Below are 19,580 nucleotides of genomic sequence, written 5' to 3'. Positions count from 1 at the left end.
GTCAGGCTGGCCGGGGGGTGGGGGTGGGGTGGTGGTTAATGATAATCACAAAGGAGGACAGTTCCTGCCTTAATAAACACATCCCACTGGGTGAGTCAGATAACAAAGCAAGAAACCAACAAACAAAGCCATACACAGGTGCTACAGGGAGAATCTCCGTGGTGGTATGAGAGGCACTCACAGGACGGTCCAGGGAAGACAGGCAGTCGGGAGCATCCTTTGAGGAGGGGATATTAGAAGCAAGACCCTGGGGTGGCCGGAGGCGAGCATTCCAGCAGAAGAGCAAGCACCAAGCCTCTGAGGCTCAGACGACTCTGGTGTGTTCCAGGAAATGAAAAGTGGCCAGCGCGGCTGAATGAAACGAGCCAGGGGACTGGTCCCGAGACGGCTGCTGGGTGGTCCGTGGCCTCAATGGGGTTGAGGCCAGTGCAGAGACCACAGGAGCCCGTGAGCCAGACCAGGTGTGAGACGGGGGCCACGCACCTGGGCAGGGGTGGCAGATGGAAGAGCCTCCAAGAGGACCTGCAGATGCGCTGATGCAGCAGGGAGCTCCAGGGGGCTGAGGTCCTTAAAGCGCCAGCACTCCCAGGCTGGGACCGGCTCTTGTCCTCCAGTGTGTTCTACTCTCTGTGGTGGGCACCTGTGTGCGCCAAGAGGGAAGGCGGGTGAGGAATGAAGGGGAGCCCCTGGTTTCGTCCACTGGATGAGGCTGGTGACTAAAGCGTTAACACACAGCGCTGAGTGCCCACCTCCACCCTCTCCTTCACTACAAACCAACTGCTCTCAACTCTAGCTGCTTGTTAGAGTCACCAGGGCGGCTGCTAAAAACTATCACTGCCCAGGCCACGTCCCGACCAATGACATCAGAATGGGGGTGGGCGAGGCAGGAGTGGGGACAGCTTCGGTAGTTTGTAAAGCTCCCCAATGATTCCAATTCAGAGCCCAGGTTGAGAACTGTCGCTGGAAGTGCACAACAGGAGCGGGGCTCCCCGTGGTTATGCAGAAGAGCCCCCACTTAACGGGCTGTGCTCAGAGCAGGTGCCTGGGGGAAGGCCCTCACTTCCCAAGTTACTGTTTCTCTAACAGGGGCCACAAGCCACGCAGGGTGACGATGCAGCTCCCCAGGTCCCTCCTCAGCCCAGGACCCAGGACCCCTTATAGACGATCCTGCCCCCTAGAGGCAGCAGGCCCGCTGCAGTCAGTGCCTTGAAGGCAGGTCAGCTGCTGCCCCCTCCCGCTTTAGGGGCGATGGAAGACCAGCCCTGAATGCGGGGGGTCTGCGGTCTGGTGGGGGAGCAGGGGCATGGTGCTCAGGCACAAGCCCGGTCAGTGCGTGGATCCTGTACAGGCTGCTGGGGCTTGAGGAGGGCGAGGCCTGCCAGCGTCAGGGGTGGGGGCAACCAGAGCCCGGGATGGGAGATATGGTAGAGGGGGGAGGGGCAGGAGATGAGGGAAAGAAGGACGGGGACGGAGGATGAACAAACCCTGGGCCTGGTCTAGGGATGTATGAGGCCAGCGCCCCCCAGCTCTCACTTCCCTGCACCGTAGGAAGGGCACTGCTTCTCAGCTCTGGTTCTGACTATGCCCGGCACCGGCGCTGCCCTCCCTCCAGAAAGGTTCAAACACCCCAGACTGGCCGACTCAGTGGGTCTGACTGGGGCCTGAGAGGCATTTCTCCCAGCCCCCAGGTGCTGCGGCTGGTCAAGGGCCGGCACCCGGGAGCCGCTGCCCTGGAGAAAGCAAGGCTGTCTCCACAAGGGGCACTCTGCATGTCCGGCTGGGTGACCCCTGGGCCAGTGCTCTTGCATTGCCAAACATCTTTCTCTCTCTTTAGACAAGGGTTAAGACTGAGACGATTCCATGGCATTTCGCCTTGCTTTCATGGACCAGAGCAGCCAGGCGTAATGTTTTAAGCCCTTAGTGTTCCTCACACTGACCTGGGGTGCACAGCTGAGGAAGGTGAGCACCCCGTGGACGAGGCCCTCCTCTGCAACGTGAGTCCTTTCTCTAAAGGTCCACGGGGCTCAAGGGAAGACATCACTGATGGAGACAGACTGGGTCTTGGGGGAGATGAGTGAATTAATTAGGCAATAAATAAGAAGTAGCAAATGTCCCCAAAGGAAAGAAGATGGGCAAAGGACAGGAAGAGCCCTTTTATAAAAGAAGAGTACAAGCAGCCAGAACAGATGAACTTTACTAGATATGCAAACTGCCACCATGATCAGCTGTCATTTTTCACTTAAGAGGTGAGAAACCCTGCCTGGCCTAGGGGATGGCAGGGCCGAGCAGAGGGTGAACCACAGACCCCTGGAGGGCCAGTTGGCAATAAGGGTCAAGAGCTTTTAGAAACTACACTCTCTCCCCTCTGCCGGTTCATTTCTAGAAAGACTTCCTACAGAAATAACCAGTGAGCAAAGATTTGTGCCAGGATATTTATCTCAACCGGGCTTGTAACTATGGAAAAACAGTTACAACCTGTTGTAAACTCAGAACTTGCATGCAACAGAATACCACGCAACCCCCGTGACCATGAGACAGCTATGTTCAGTGACAGGGAAAAATGTTCACAGATACAGGAAGAAAAGTTTCCCACGCAGCTTGGGAGGTGTGAGCCCATTTTTGTAAAAGCACATGACTGCTCACGACCATAAATATGTAAAGAAAAAAGTCTGGATGGACATGAACCGAAAAGCTGACAGTCGTGGGATTATGGGTAATTTAAACTTTTCTTCCTGCTTGTCTCATGTTAAATTTTTTTCTAAAAGGAACAGAGGTGATTCGCATTAAGAAAAAAAGTGGTCAGCTGGGTAGGTGTGGAAGGGCATCCCTGCAGAGGGAAGAGTACTGGAGAAATCACAAGAGTGTGAGAGCAGGGTGTGTCTGGGAAATGACAAGCAGCTCAGTCTAGCCCAAGAGGAGGGTGAACGGGGGTGGGGGGTGCAGTGGCTGGGGAAGAGGGGGACAGGGTCTCAGGGAGACTTGGGAGCTACAGGCCAGGGTATGGGCTTTATCCTGACCAGAGGTGCAAGGCAATGAGACAGAAGCTGAGCATGTAGGCTGGAGTCTGGGGACCAAGTGGCCAGCATGACGTAATGCAGCAAGGTAGAGGCTGGCTCATGGTCCCACGTGGGTCATATGTCATGTGAGGAGGGGCTAGACACCAGGACAGAGAGCAGGGCAGGGCTACACAGTAAGGCCAGGTAGTGACTGTGGATGGAACAGGCACCAACAAATGCATGTCTCCCACAGTGGGGCGTGGCTGGCCAGAAACACTCTTGAATCTCGAGGCCAGCACATCAAACATTCTCAGCATCCCAGCCACCACCGTGTCCCCGCTTCCTCCTATCACTGGTGCTTGGCCCATGGTCGGCACTCAATAAATATTTGCTGAATGAATGAATGTCCATGCTGATCTGCATTCTCCCCCAATCCCTAGATCCACTCATTCATTCACTCAACAAACACTGACTCTGGCTACATCTGGGAATACAATAGGGTCCTTGCCTCTGAGAACCATAAGGACCTACTGGACCAGAAAGTTCCAACCTCAGTGCAGTGTGGAGACCCACGTTGCAGGTCTGCCTGATTGCTACGGGGACCCAGAGAAGAGCATCTAACGCCAAGTAGATCAGGCCAGGAAGACATCCTAAAGCAAACGGGGCCCAGGAAGTGAAGGCTTTTAAAGCAGGTGAGTGACAGGGTACATCTGGTATGTTAAAAAGAGATTCCTCTGCCGCAGTTGGGAGAATGGGCTGGAGGGAGCATGGCTGGCCAGTTAAGAGCCTAAAGCAACAGGGCAGGCAGAAGACGATGTGGCCTGGTCTAAGATGGTGGCAGGGAAGATGGAGGAAAAAGGATGGAAGCATCCAGAAGGACGAGTGTCAGGGACACACGTCAAAGGTCATGCTTAGACTTCTGACTGGAGCCACTGAGTGGACAGTGGTGCCATCTGCTAAGATGGGGACCCTGGGAAATAAGCAGTCGGCTTGTGGGAGAGTCAAGGACAGTTTGGGAAACACTGAGAGGCTGAAGCGCCTAGAGATCGGGAGAACTTTCTGGTTGAAAGAGAGGTGGCCAAACTGAATGTCCAGCTAAGCTGTGGGTGTGCATCCGCTGACCCGAGGGTTGGCTTAGGAAGAAGAGGAGGCATGGGAATAAGCCAAGGACTGCCTAGGTCAGCAGCTGGGAAGGAGCTGCACGAGAGACAGAGGGGGGCCTCAGAGGTAGGAGAAAGCCAGGTTCATGGACCTGAGGGGAGAGACAGAGGAGGCGGCTCTGTGACCGGGAGGAGAGGGAGGACATCGGCTACAGCAGCTCCTCACTCGGGGGCGATTCTGCTCCCCAGGGACATGGCAACATCTGGGAACATTTCTTGGTTTTCACAACTCCGAAGGTGCCCCTGGCATATCCACTGGGTGGAGGCCACGGATGCTGCTCAGCCTGCAACGTACAGGACGGCCCTCCCACAAGAGTCATCTAGTTCCAAGCGCCAACAGTGCTCTAGCGGAGAAACCGTGAGCTAGAGGGAGCTAGATGGAGTCCGGGCATCTCTTCAAGAGCGCAGAGGCTGGAGCGTGTTTGAATGCTGGCGGGTGGTCCCACCAGGAAAGTGGGTACTTGCATAACTTGAGGTTCCTGGGATGCCGAGAAGGGAAGGGATCCAGCACAGAGGTGAGACAGCTGTTATTTTCACTGTGAAGTAGGAAGCGGTCATCATGTGAGAGGAAAGGGGGCCTCAGGGGAGAAAATGCACTGAAGTGGCTGCTCTGGCACGGGGATGCCCGTGTTGTGAACTCGGTTGGGGGCTTGATCAGACGGGGTGCCTGTCTGCTGGGATGCGAGACTCTCTCTGGGGTGGGCCCCTGAGCCAGGCCAGGAGAAAGCTGTCAGACGAACATAACCGAGTCCGGGGTTTCACCAGAGCGGTGTAATAAAGGACAAAAGGGAGTGAGATGTGAGCCCACGGCCCGGGACCAGCCTCCAATTAGTTTTCACACACCGGTGGCAGGAGGAGAAAAGTGAATGCGGTAAGTTTTCCATAAAGTCACGTTCATTCAGTTTAAAGAACTGCTAGCAAGATGCAGAGCTGAAATGCCAACCCAGGCCCACCCACTCCACAACTCCCGGTGCATTACACTCAACTTTGCCCAGAGAGCAGAAAAGGACTATTTCTGTACTGAAATAATTTCCAAATTACGCTTTTGCTGCTTTCGCTGGTTCTCAAAACCAGTTCTCTCCTGACTGATCTGGCCAAATCTAGGTGTTCCTATTAACATAGCTCACATTCCTTTGAAAACCACAACAAGCCAAGAGACAAAGAAGTCAGGAATATCAACAGGGCTGAAAATTCCCTTCCACCAGAACATAAAAGGAGAAAGGGAAGACTTAGTAGTAGTGCAGGAGAATTTCAAACCCCTCTGAACAAGGACTCTCTTATTCAGGATGGTCTCCTGGAACTGGAGAGAGAGTGTGGCTTCTAGAACATTCCAACACTTCAATTTTGTGTATTATCTAAAGATCCTATTTCGAAGACATTTATTACATTGCAGACTCTCAGAACTGGAAGGGTTCTTACAGGACTTTTGAGTTCAAAGTCCCGTTCTGATGAACCAACTCCCTGTACAGTAGTCAGCCAGCCTCTACAGGAGTCATCTCGGGTACAGGCATCTTCACGTAACTGGCAAAGGCTGAAAGTCGATGAAGCAGGATGATGGGTACATGGGGTTCAATAATATTACTCTACTTCAATGTAAATTGAAATACAATAAAATATTACATTTCTATAATAAATACAGCTTTTGACTTTGAAATTATTTTTCAGTGTAGGGAATCCTGGTCCCACAAGCCAGCGCGGCAGCCAGAGCCCTCCTGAGAGGACTGGCCATTCCTCAGCGGAGCTATGCAGAGAGGAGGAAGAAGAGGAGGGGGAGGGAAGAGGGGAAGAGAGAGAGGAGGAGGAGGGCTCCCTAAATCGTTCCTCCCTGGGGTGAAAAGAAAGGAAGAGGTGCCTCGGAGCACCTGGTCTCCCCGTGTTTTTCTCCAGAGCCCCTGAAACCACGCTCTCAGAACAGAAGCCTCTCTGTAGGGAGGGCCTCACCAGGCACCGGGCCTCGTGCAAACCCTTAGGCAGCTGGCAGCATCAGCATGTAGGAGCCACCATCCCCACTTCATGGATGGGGACACTGAGACAGGGTGGGAGGGTGGGGCTCTGAGCCAGCCTGCCCACCCCACAGCCCGCCCATGACCCGCTGCCCTGCTCCAGCCCCCCTGAGAGTGCAAGCTCCGTTTCAGATGTTAAGTTGAGAGCACGACAGCAGACAGTCAGGGTGGCCCAAACCTAACGAAGGACAGCCCACAGGGGGCTCAGTGTTCTGCTGCGGGCCTGACCTTGTATGTGAGCCTGGGAAGACAGGGTGGACCTGCCTGGGCCTGCCCTGGGCAGGGCGCTGGCCAGAGTCCCTTCTACACGTGGCACCATGCCCCTTCCAGCTCTCAGAGTGTCCCTGTTCTCCTGTCTCCTCATTTTCCCTCCCCTCCCACCGTCGTGTTTTGTATATACTCTCCATCTTATGATGGATTTTTCTCTTTGGGGAACCTACGTCCAATCTTACACCTGGGTGGGGGCAAAACAGAGTTGAGATAAAAATGAAACTTCACAGCTATCATTTCAAGGCTGTGGCTCTTCCTGGCTGAGGAGCACTGCAGGGTCACAGGCAAAGAAGACAGTGCTTAGCAGGATGGCCACACGTACCCCCTTTACAAAAACGGCTCTTGTTTCTTTACCTGCTACTTTATCCCGAATAAGTTTTGCAGATTCAACTTCACCGATACTGCTGAACAAACTTCGTAACTCATCCTGGGTCATGTTCTGAGGGAGGTAGTTGACAATCAAATTTGTTCTCCCAATATCATCCCTGCAGTCTTCAGCCATGTGGTCTTCATAACCATTAGACATTGTATTTTTTTTTAAATCTGCAGGGAGAAAAAAAAAGAGAAGTAAATTCCAAATGTTCATAATGCAGGATATTAAGGCAACGCTCGTGACTGTGTTGCATTTAGACATTTTTCTTTTCAACCCTAGAAGTTCAACTTATGTCCACACAAAAACCTGCATGTGGATGTTTATAGCAGCTTTATTCATAACTGCCCCCAAACTGGAAGCAGCCAAGATGCCCTTCAGTAGGTGAATGGAGAAACACACGCCAGTTGTCTGGTACATGCACACAATGGAGTGTTATTCAGTGCCAAAAAGAAAGGAGCCAGGAAGCCACAAAGGCATGGGGGAACCTTACATGCACACTGCTGAGTGAAAGAAGAGCTTGAAAGGCTACATACTAGAGGGTCTCAGTTATACAGCATTGTGGAAAAGGCAAAACTAGAGAGACAGCAAAAAGATCAGTAGTTGCCAGGAGTTGCGGGGAGGGAGGGTGAATAGGCAGAGCACAGGGGGTTTTACAGGGCAGTGACACTATTCTGCATGAGGGTGTAATGATGGATATATGTCATTATACATTTGTCCAACCCCACAGAACATATAACATGAAGAGTGAACTCTAAGGCAAACCCTGGGCTTTAGCTAGTATGTAATAACAATGGCTCATCAATTACAACAAAATACCACAGGAAGGCAAGATTTAATAATAGGGGAAACTTTGTGTTGGAGGAGGGGTTTATGGAAACTCACTCTGGACTTTCTTTGCAATCTTTCTGTAAACCTAAAACTGCTCTAAAAATAATGTCTACCGAAACAAAAACAAAACAAGCCCAAGTCCAACCATTTCCACTTACCAAGAGGGCTTTAAAGAAACAAACCTACAAACAATCCCAGCACCACAATTCAAGCCCCTGGGAAAAGTGGGTTGTCTTGAGAACGTTCCAAAGATCTCTGATTGCTTTCTCTCATCTCCATGTGCACTACTGATGCAGCTGTACATGGAGGAGCCTGCGAGGTGCACCTGAGCACCCAACCCAGACACCCTGTCTGTACTCCAGCAGGCAGGCGATGGTCCTCTGCGCCCCTTTATTCCCAAGACAGAGCAACTGAGCCAAGAAAGAGGTTACGATTTCTCTTCCTGTTAGAGGAGCTTGGTCTCCAAAGCTGGCAGGCTCTGGAATACCTTTAGCCGCCTGCACAAATCTTTACTTTCAGTGACAAATACCAGAGCACAGTGATGGCTTTGGACTAGAGTCGGCTCAAGACCACTCTTCTGGAAGCGCCACTCACTCTAGGTTTTGCTCACAGGCACTGCTTTGCGCCTGCCTCGTCCAAAATGTCCTGTGTCTCTGCCTCTAAAGAAACAGGCACCCCGTGGGGCTGAAATGTCATCACTGAGAAAAAGGCCCCGCTGCCCATCAGTTGGGGTAGGTTACAGGGGAGCAGCCCACTCCTTTCTCCAGATTCCTACTGCCCAGTTCTAATTTTATGCTTCAAAACCCAGTGCCCAGGGCTTCCCGGGTGGTGCAGTGGTTAAGAATCCACCTGTCAATGCAGGTGACACAGGTTCAAGCCCTGGTCCAGGAAGATCCCACGTGCCGCGGAACAATGAAGCCCAGTGCACCACAACTACTGAGCCTGCGCTCTAGAGCCCGCGAGCCACAACTACTGAAGCCCGCACGCCTAGAGCCCATGCTCCGCAACAAGAGAAGCCACCGCAATGAGAAGCCCGCGCACCACAAGGAAGAGCAGCCCCCGCTCGCAGCAACTAGAGAAAGCCCACGCGCAGCAACGAAGACCCAGAGCAACCAAAAAAAAAAAAAAAACACAAACACAAACACAACAAAAAACCAAAAAAACAACAACCCAGTGCCCAGTGTCAAGAGCATTTAGCCTCCTCTAAAATTAGCCTTGCCAGCGGTTATATAGAAACCTGAACACATCTCCTGCACAGGATTTCCCACCTGCCCCGAATCAAGAAGCAGAGAGGAATCAGGTCTGGTTCCCTGTTTCCTGGTGGAGACATTCAGGTCTTCTCTACCTTTCCACCCTCTCACTTGCTTCAGACCATACACAACATGCAAAATTAGTCTAGTCTCCCAGTATTTCTTTTATTTATTTGAAAATGTTCTATGCTTCCTGCTCTTTATAAAATATTTCAGCATCAAGAGCCATAAAAGAAAAGATTGAAAACTTAGACTTCATAAGGTTAAAAACTTCTGGACGGCAAATGCATCACACAGAGACAAGCAGCAGACTGGGAGAAAATGCCTGCTCCCTATCATCTTATTTAGAGCTGCGCTTCTCACACTGGGTGATTCTGCCCACCTCCCCGCCCCCCAGCCCCTGGGACAGGGGCAGTGTCTGGAGACACTGCTGGCTATCAGGACTGGGGGTGGTGCTGTGCCGCTGGCATCTAGTGGGTAGAGGCCAGAGATGCTGTTAAATACTCCATAAGGCACAGGACAGGACAGCGCCAACCAAGAATTATCTAATCCAAAGTGTCAGTACTGCTGAGGTTGAGAAAAGTTGATTTGGGGCATCTGCAAATTAAAAAGAAAAAACCCACATATCACTAGCAGAGAAGTGGACAAAATACATGAGCTGCAACTAATAGATGCTGGCAATTCATAGAGCTAATAAGCCATGAAAAGAAGCTCAAGTTCACAAACAATGAGGAAAATGCAAAATAAAAAGAGATGCTACTTTGTGTCAGTCAGATGGAATACAATCCAGGATGGATAGAACCCAGTGTAAGTAAGGGTAAGGGGGAAAAAACACCCTTATACACCATCGATATGAGTGTGACATGGTACAACCTTTTGGAAGGATAACATGGCAGGTGCTATCAAAATGTTTAATGTGAATGCTACCCTCTGACTCAGAGCTGTAGGAAACTGCTCTACAGAAATAATCATACATATGCAGGAAAATATGTGCGAGGAAAACACCGACCCCATGGCTGGTAAAGTGCTGGACACAATCTAAGTATGTCATTAATGGGAGATGGTTAAATAAATAACAATTTTCAGTAGAAAGCAAGGAATTAACGGGTTTAATCAGGAAAAACTCCACAAATCTATTAAACCTTCTGTGGCCATGAGGCTTTAAGATAGATCATTAGCTCAAAAACAAACAAACAAACAAACAAAAACATTTGTTGAAGCCTGAACCAAAGTACAAGGGTTAACTCTGAAGAATTCTAATGCACGCTGAAATTTGCTCAAAATGTGACACACACATTTTTCTTCCTCCTTCCTCTTTTTTTCCTTTATCCCCCTCTCTCTTCACTCTTGTTCTGAGTTAGGCATCCACTCTTCTGCCTTTTCCCTCACCCTGCTTTCATGGAAGATAAACTGGGCAGTAATTACCCCATTCTCATTATCCAGAGTGGGGTGTCCTCTATGCCTGGTAAAAAGTTAGCTTCCTAAAACAGTGGTTGGCAAACCATGGCCTGCAGGCCAAATTTGTTCAGTCCACCTCCTATTTTCATAAATAAAGTTTTATTGGCACACAGCTACTCTCATTTGTTTATGAATTGTCTATGGCAGCTTTTGCACTCCAGTGACAGAGCTGAGTAGTTGTGACAGAGACCATATGGTTCACAAAGCTGAAAATATTTACCATCTGGCTCTTTACAGAAAAAGTGTGCCGACCTTTGTTCTAAAATGTAAAAAATAGAAAAATTTCTTGGAGAAAATCTTTGCGACACCAGGTGAGGCAAAGAGTTCTTAGATACCATACCAGAAGCCAAATTCATTTAAAAGAAATTGATAAACTGGATATCATCAAAATTTAAAACTTTTGCTCTTGCAAATGACACTGCTAGGAAAATTATAATCCACAGACTGGAAGAAAATATTCAAATCACATATCTGAAAAAGGACTTGTATCCAAAACATATTTTTTTAAAAAACCTTTGAAACTTAACAATAAGAAAACAAACAACCCAATTTTAAAATGGCAAAAGATGTGAACAGATACTGAGCCAAAGAAGATATATGGATGGCAAATAAACACATGAAAAGTTGCTCAACATTACCAGTTATTAGGAAAACGCAAATTAAAACCACATCAAGGGAATTCCCTGGCGCTCCAGTGGTTAGGACTCCACACTTTCATTGCCGAGGGACGGGTTCAATCTCTGGTCATCAAACTAAGATTCTGCAAGCCGTGCGGTGCTGCCAACAAACAAACAAACGAACCACATCGAAATACCACTACTCATTTAGGAGGCCTGAAACCAAACAAAACAAGCAAGCAAGCAAACAAAGATGACAAAACAGACAATATCAAGTTCTGGTGAGGATGTGGAGAAACTAGAACTTTCATGTACTGCTGGTAGAAATGTAAAAACATTACAGCCACTGTGGGAAGCAGACTGGCACTTTCTTATGCCTAAACATACTCTTACCATATGACCCAGCAACCTTTTCCTAGCCCTCACGTACGAGAAATAAAAGAGTTTTGTTCATATAAAAACCTATGCAGGGCTTCCCTGGTGGCGCAGTGGTTGAGAATCTGCCTGCCAATGCAGGGGACATGGGTTCGAGCCCTGGTCCGGAAGATCCCACATGCCACGGAGCAACTAAGCCCGTGAGCCACAGCTACTGAGCCGGCGCGTCTGGAGCCTGTGCTCCGCAACAAGAGTGGCCGCGATAGTGAGAGGCCCGCGCATCGCGATTAAGAGTGGCCCCCACTTGCCGCAACTAGAGAAAGCCCTTGCACAGAAACGAAGACCCAACACTGCCAAAAAATAAATAAATAAATAAATAAATAAATAAACACAAAAACCTATGCAATACCGTTTATAGCAGCCTTATGCATTTTTTAACACTCGGTTTTTATTATTTATTTATTCTTTTTCATAGTCTTTTCCATTATGGTTTATTACGGGATATTGAATATAGTTCCCTGTGCTATACAGTAGGACCTTGTTTATCCATTCTCTATATAATAGTTTGCATCTGCTAGTTCCAAACTCCCCCTCCATCCCTCCCCTCTCGCTTGGCAACCACAAGTCTGTTCTCTATGTCTGTACGTCTGTTTCTGTTTTGTAGATAGGTTCATTTGTGCCATCTTTTATCATTTTTAAAAATTTATTTATTTATTTTTGGCTGCACTGGGTCTTCATTGCTGTGCGCAGGCTTTCTCCAGTTGCAGCGAGCAGCGGCTACTCTTCATCGCGGCGTGCGGTCTGCTCATTGAGGTGGCTTCTCTTGTTGCAGAGCACGGGCTCTAGGCTTCAGTAGTTGTGGCACGTGGGCTTCGTAGTTGTGGCTCGTGGGCTCTACAGTGCAGGCTCAGTAGTTGTGGCGCACAGGCTTAGTTGCTCAGCCACATGTGGGATCTTTCTGGACCAGGGCTCAAACCCGTGTCCTCTGCATTGGCAGGAGGATTCTTAATCACTGTGCCACCAGGGAAGTCCCCGTGCCATATTTCAGATTCCACATATAAGTGATATCATATGATATTTGTCTTGCTCTTTCTGACTTACTTCATTTAGTATGATCATCTCTAGGTCCATCCATGTAGCTGCAAAGGCATTATTTCATTCTTTTTTATGACTGAGTAATATTCCATTGTGTATATGTACACATCTTCTTTATCCATTCATCTGTCAATGGATGTTTAGGTTGTTTCCATGGCTTGTCTATTGTAAATAGTGCTGCTATGAACATAGCGGTGCATGTATCTTTTTGAATTAGAGTTTTGTCTGGATATATGCCCAGGAGTGGGATTGCTGGATCATATGGTAACTCTGTTTTTAGGTTTTCTGAGGAACCTCCATACTGTTCTCCAAAATGGCTGTACCCATTTACACTCCCACCAACAGTGTAGGAGGGTTCTTTTTTCACCACACCCTCTCCAGCATTTATTATGCGTAGAGTTTTTAAAATATATATATTTTTTAAATTAATTAATTAATTAATTAATTTATGGCTGAGTTGGGTCTTTGTTGCTGCGCGCGGGCTTTCTCTAGTTGTGGCAAGCGGGGGCTACTCTTCGTTGCAGTGCGCGGGCTTCTCACTGAGGTGGCTTCTCTTGTTGCGGAGCAGCACGGGCTCTAGGCACGCAGGCTTAGCAGTTGTGGCGCATGGGCTTAGTTGCTCCGCGGCATGTGGGATCTTCCTGGATCAGGGCTCAAACCCGTGCTCCCTGCATTGGCAGGTGGATCCTTAACCACGGCACCACCAGGGAAGTCCCATGTGTAGAGTTTTTGATGATGGCCATTCTGAGTAGTGTGAGGTGGTACCTCATTGTAGTTTTGATTTGCATTTCTCTAATAATTAGCAATGTTGAGCACCTTTTCATATGCCTATTGCCCATCTGTATGTCTTCTTTGGAGAAATGTCTACTTAGGTCTTCTGCCCATTTTTTGATTGAGTTGTTTTTTTGTTATTGAGTTGTATGAGCTGTTTGTATATTTTGGAAAGTAAGCCCTCGTCGGTAGCATTATTTGCAAACATTCTCTCCCAATCTGTAGGTTGTCTTTTTCATTTTGTTTATGGTTTCCTTTGCTGTGCAAAAGCTTATAAGTTTGACTAGGTCCCACTTGTTTGTTTTTGCTTTTATTTCTATTGCCTTGGGAGACTGACCTAAGAAAACACTGGTACAGTTTATGTCAGAGAATGTTTTGCCTATGTTCTCTTCTAGGAGTTTTATGGTGCCATGTCTAATATTTAAGTCTTTACTTATTTTTGTGTATGGTGTGAGGCAGTGTCTTAACTTCTTTGATTTACATGCAGAGCAGCTTTCTTCATAATCACCAAAAACTGGAACAACTCAAATGTCCCTCAAACCTTCAGTGGATAAACTATAGCACACCATACAATGGAATACTACTCAGCAATACAAAGGTACTATATTCACGCAATTTGTATGAATCTCAAATACATTTTGCTCAATGAAAGAAACCAGACTCAAGGCTACTGCATGATTCCATTCTGGAAAAGGCAAAACCACAGGGATAGATCAGTGGTTGCCGGGCGCAGGGAGCAGGGGAAGGGTTGACTACACAGGGGGAGCATGAGGAAATACTTTTGTTTCCCAGGTAATAAAATTTTCCACTATCATGATCATGGTGGTGGTCACATGACTCTACTCATTTATCAAAACTCAACTCTACACCAAAAACTGAATTAAAAAATAAATTTTAGAAGATTTAAAAAGTGAAGCTTCTGCACGACCGCCCTGCTCCTCGGCATGCTGACTCCTCATGACTGACGGGCCCAGTCGAGGCTGAGCAGCCCCCGGCGGGCCCCATTCTTGGTCAACTGGCAACAATGAAGAACCCAAACACCAAGAGCACAGTTTCTCGGTGCTTCAGTGCCACCCTGCCATCCAGGCCCCTTTCCAAATCTGCATATCCGATCCAGGGCCAAACCAGCTCTGTTCCCACAAGTACCAACTACAACCTGGCCTTGGCACCTGCCTGACAATCAATGACTCCCAGTCACGGCCACCTCTGGCCACCTCTCGCTCAGCGTGTCTCTCCGCGGGGCAGTCCTGTGGACTCCTCCAGGTCACCGCCCTCAGCCCCATCAAGCTAGCCCCTCCCCCGGCTCGCCCTGTCAGTGGGGTCACCACCTGCTGAGGCCCAGAGGTTACATGACTCTGCTCGGGGCAGTCATCACACTATTAATCAGTGGCAGGGCCAGGCCTTGAGCTGTGGCTACAGAGCAGTCTTTCAAGGATGAAACACCAGGCCCTTAGCGATGGCCCCTGCTTGACCCCTTCTCCCCTCACTTGAGCTCCCCCAGCACGCCGCAGACCTTCATCTTCCTGTGCCTTTGTTACGGCTGCTCCCTTGGCAGGGACTGCCCTCCGTCTCCACCACCTCCTCACTTGTCTTTAAAGAGTCTCCCAGGACGCTTGGTTGCTCTAGTTCTCAGTGCTCGCATACCACTGGCGTGAACCTTTATTACTGCATGAATCACTCCAACTCGTAATTAGTTGCTTTTCACCCACAGCATTGGCGAAAGCCTCGAGGCCCAAGGCTTCATCACTGTCGCCAAGGGTCCCCAGGTAAACCCAAGGTACCTGGCAAAATGTAGGTGCACCATGCAGGCACACACAGGAGAGGGGGACGGACACAGGGTCTCAGACTCACCTGGGAATCATGTGTATTTGGTGCATTCTTTTACATTAAAGAAGGGTGGCTGGAAATTGTACTGACAGTCTATTAATACACTTAGTATATTACTTTTTTAGAATCATCCCATCCCATCCCAACCCACAGAATCAAAGTCAATTGCAGGGAGCAAAAGGGAAACTTAGTTTAGCAAAGCAATTCCTGCTGATTTGGAAATGTTTCTGGTAACAGATATACCATGCAGAAGTCCTGTTAGGATGATCTCTGAGGGTTTTCAGCCCTACTGCACTATTTTAAAGAATCCTGGTTGTCTGTGTGACTTCAGAGATGTTGTTCACATCAGTAGTATACCTACTATGTATGTAAGGAACAGATACAACATATATGTGCGTGTACGTGTGTGTGTATATATATAAATATAAATGACACAAAAACATGTGTAGATGGTACATATGTAAAGGAGCAAGACCGGATTCCATCAGGCACCCATGAGAATCTGTCTCATTTTATAGTCACAGAGCAGGCTTTCTCAACTACTTGGGCCCGAACAAAACTAGAACAGTCAAATATAACCTCAGGCTCAACCCTGACACTTCACACATCATACAACAGGGCTTGGACTCAATTATTTCTGCAGTCCTTTCCAGATGTATAGTCCTGAGTTCTTCAAGGTGAAAGTCTTAGGAATGCAAGGTCACCCAAGAAACGCTGTGGTGCCAGAAAAAAACTGAAGGTACCACCTGACCCAATTATAACTGCTATGCAAGGTGAGGGCTCATTCAGGTCGACTTGGTCCACGTTTCCTTACCTGTCCCTTCCCACTGCCCACAGAGGGGAAAGCTGCCCAGTGGGGGCAGCTCATCTAAGTCACAGCAACTCCACGCCTGCCAGCCTGAGAAGCCCAGGGGAGGGGCAGAGCAGGTGCCCATCAGGTGCAGCCCAGTGTCTGGCCCAGTCAAAGTGCCCCATGGGTCCCAAGGGGACCTGATCAGACCCAGAGCCCTGTTAGGAGTCCTGGCTTCTTTCTGTCTGGTCAAGGGTCCTCCAGGGCTCTCACAGGGAACTGCAAAGCAACATGGCACAGCGGGAAAAACCCACGGGCTTTGACAGACCTGAGTTCCAACACTAACCCTACTGCTAATCAGCCGAACCATTGTGGGGACGTCACTTCCTTTCCCTGAGCTTCCGTTTCCTTGCCTGCAAACTGGGGTGTTACCCACTGCTCTGCAGCTCTCAGCACGCTTCCCGACACTTGGTGAGCGCCCACCTCACCACTCACCTCAGGTTTACTAAGGAACACTTTGACCCTTTCCCCTTGGGACCCTGGAACCGATCCACACCTTTGAGGCCATTTCTAATGGGCCTGGGTTCCACGGAAGCCACATGCGGTTCTACCAGCCTGGGCCCACGAGCGCAGCGCCCCACGGAACGTGGAAGATCTCGTTGGTAGTCCTGCTCAATCACTCATCAGTCGCACACATAACCTTGGACGAATCAGCGGGCCTCCTTATCTGTTCACCAAAGATATGAACCTTATTCAAGTCTTGTCCCCCTACTCTTACTTTATCAACAAAATGAAGGTGAGCGCGTGTCTCCCTGCCCTCCCCACCCTCAGCTGCAAACACCCTCATCTCCTCTCCGCCGGTCCTCGCCCCCCTCTTCAAACCTCCTCCTCCCCCGAATTACTTCATTTGGTGGCACACGCACACACTTGTCCCCCAGGCCACCTCTGTCCATCCCCAAACCTAGGCACCAAGTTCTGCCAGTTTTACATCTGAGATGTCTCACTCTCCCCCCATCTCAGTGCCATCATCCTTGTTCAGGTCCCTGTCACCTCTTGCCTAGACTGACTCCTAACTGGTCTCCCCACCACACGATTATTTCAAACCGCGAGTCATTTGGTCTTCTCCCTCCAGATCACTCCTGTTCCTTCTGTCTCCCCATTTCTGTTCGTGGTGACTGGATTGCTCTGGACTGTTCCCTCTCCTGTAAATCTTTCCTCTGGCATGAATGTCTGTCTGACGGGCAGCTGGATCCAGTCACTTCTGAGCTCCTTTCTAACTCTTCCTTCGCCCAGCACACACGGAGTGCGACCACGTGCCAGCACGAGCAAGGCAGTGTGCGTATAAGATAAAGAAGCAGTCACAGTCCCGACCCTCAAATTCAGGCCAGTACGAGACCATCTCAGTACCGCAAAAGCCTTTGACTGGTCTGTCCATCCTTACCTCTCACTCAGAAAAGCGATCTTCTGAGCTCACCTCTTGACTGTGCCCAGAAACCCTCTACCACCTGACCGTGGCATACTTTTCTAGATTTATCTCCAAGTCCACCTTCTTGACCCTTTGCCTGCCCAAACTGGTCCCCTCAGGCTTCCGGACCTGTTTGCACTCGCCTCGTTTCTTACTCACTCGGGCTGCTGGCCGCACCTGGAAACTGTTGCCTACACCTCTCTGGTCACAGCGACCAGTTTGGACACCGGCTCTTTCATCAAGAACAAAACCCAAGCAACGGACAATCATTTCTTTCAGTAGTCTCGATGCTGTCACCACCCGTGGCTTCCTCCTTTCATTACTTTAATCTCACACATCTATGTCTTTTCTCCCCAATTCAGGGTGTAAATTCCTTGAGGAGGCAATTTCTTCCACTTCTCCCCGTTCCCCACAACAACAAGCAAGCGGTAAGGTTACGTGTGCTCAGTCTATAGAACTGTGCTCACTGACTTGGCCAGTACACGCAAGGCCCCGGGTCAAGTGAGGATGGACAGCGATCATATAAGCGAGTCCCGTCAACACATATGGACACGGACAGCACCTTCTGCCACCTTCCCACTTCCTGTCTGTATATCCACGTACGCGCACCCTCCTCGAGTGATGTGCTGTTTTGTCCACGTCTACATTCTAAACTGCTCCTTCTCCTGCCTTCTCTGTTTCTCTTAGTGACCGTGTCCGTCTGCCAGGCACTCAGGCAGGGACCCAGAATCATCCACCCATGTTTTCTCTAGCTCACGTCCCACAGCTAAACACCCACTGAGCCCTGTGTCCTTTACCCCCTAACCGTGTCTCAAACCCACCCCCTCTCTCTCCCGACCACTACAGCCCTGGGCCATGTTAGCGACTTTTCTGCTTTATGGGAAAGTAATCACCTCCTCAATGGTTTGCTGGCCTTCAGCAATAGCCCCCTCCAGCGTGCAAAACTGACCCCTTCACTTTGTGGACTGAAACTGCCCAACAGACACCCTTGGCCTGGCCTACAGGCCAACAGCCAAGCCGTCTGCACACCAGCTGTGCGAGTCCTCTTGCCGCCCCTGACTTCACCTTTCTTACCTCTGAGACACCAGACCCCATGTGGTTCCCTGAACCAACCTAGATGTTCCCGCCTCCGTGCCTTTGCGGGTGCTGTCCCTGTCTCCTGCCAAGCCCTTCCCCGCAGTCTTGGCCTGGCTAACTCCTCCCCTCACGCTTCACCTCCTCTGGGAAGCATTCTGTGATCTCCTTTGCCCACCAAGACTAGGTTAACAGTTTCTGTGCTTCCATCAGCCAGCGCATAACAATCACCACACTCAACAGAGTGGGCTAAAACGATCTATGCACACATCGCAATCACCAGCGCCTCCCCAGAGCCTAGCACAGGACCTGGGACACAGTAGCTGAGCGGAGAGAGTTGGTTAAAGGCGGGAAGCAAGCCTAACTTCCCTTCCCTAGGCTGGTTTCCTCTGGTCTTCCCCTGACCCAAAATCTCAGGTCGGCCTCGCTGCTTCACTACTGCCACCTAGGGGTGAAAGGAGGTAACTGCACTTCTTTCACCATTCAGCATTTAATTTGATTCCATTGAATGAGATGGGGACACAGGCGAGGTAACAGTTGACTCCAGCGTGGGTAGAGAAAGAGTGGCAGTCAGGGGAGGCTTCAAATGGTGAGTGAGCTCTGACCTGGGCCACACAGCATGAGAAAGAGATCTCTAGGTGGAGGAAAACGGCATTCCAGGCAGTGGGGGCAACAGGCAGAGGGTGTCAGAGTTTACGGCCTATGTGCAGGTGAACTCAGAAAGGAGGGGAGCGTTAGAAAGTGCAAGACCTGGGATCCCAAACTTTAGCTTTTAAGCCACCTAAAAAGGTTAAAAAATTAATTTTTTTCCACCCAAAGACTCTTAATTGGGAGTAACATAATCAGATCTGCATTTAAAAAAGACAGCTCTTGCTGGAGTGTGGAAAGATGATAGAGATGGGAGGTGGGAGTGAGAGAGGCAAAAGCAAGGCATTAGGAAGATGGTATTTTCATAATTCTCCTCTCATTTTCCACTTGCTGCCCCATGACCTCAGATTGAACACATCCAACCTGAAACTCCGCCTCCTCAAAACCAAGTGCTTCCACATAAACGTGATTTATTTCCACATTTTGAGATGTTCTTATATCTTGGCTTCTTCATGGGCCTTGAAGTCGCATAATTTTATAACAGATCCCAGCACAGAGGTTTGCACACTGAAAGTGCTCAATGACAATTGAATGGAATGTCTCTCGGGGTCCCCCAGGCCCTGGGATTATAAGAACAGTA

The 19,580-nt window shown here is 49.4% G+C and overlaps 1 protein-coding gene across 1 annotated transcript in view; it reads right to left on the bottom strand.

The window, feature by feature from the left end:
- The window catches only part of ELAVL1 (ELAV like RNA binding protein 1), a 37,342-nt gene that overhangs the window by 16,085 nt on the left and 1,677 nt on the right, over positions 1-19,580 (bottom strand). The window contains exon 2 of the mRNA XM_059918564.1: positions 6,784-6,972. Coding sequence (XP_059774547.1) covers positions 6,784-6,955 — 172 coding nt within the window. The 5' untranslated portion in view covers positions 6,956-6,972. The remainder of the gene's footprint in view (positions 1-6,783; positions 6,973-19,580) is intronic.

The sequence above is a fragment of the Balaenoptera ricei genome, chromosome 3 (assembly GCF_028023285.1).
Source record: "Balaenoptera ricei isolate mBalRic1 chromosome 3, mBalRic1.hap2, whole genome shotgun sequence".
NCBI lineage: Eukaryota > Metazoa > Chordata > Mammalia > Artiodactyla > Balaenopteridae > Balaenoptera > Balaenoptera ricei.
This window is presented reverse-complemented; position numbering and strand designations above follow the sequence as displayed.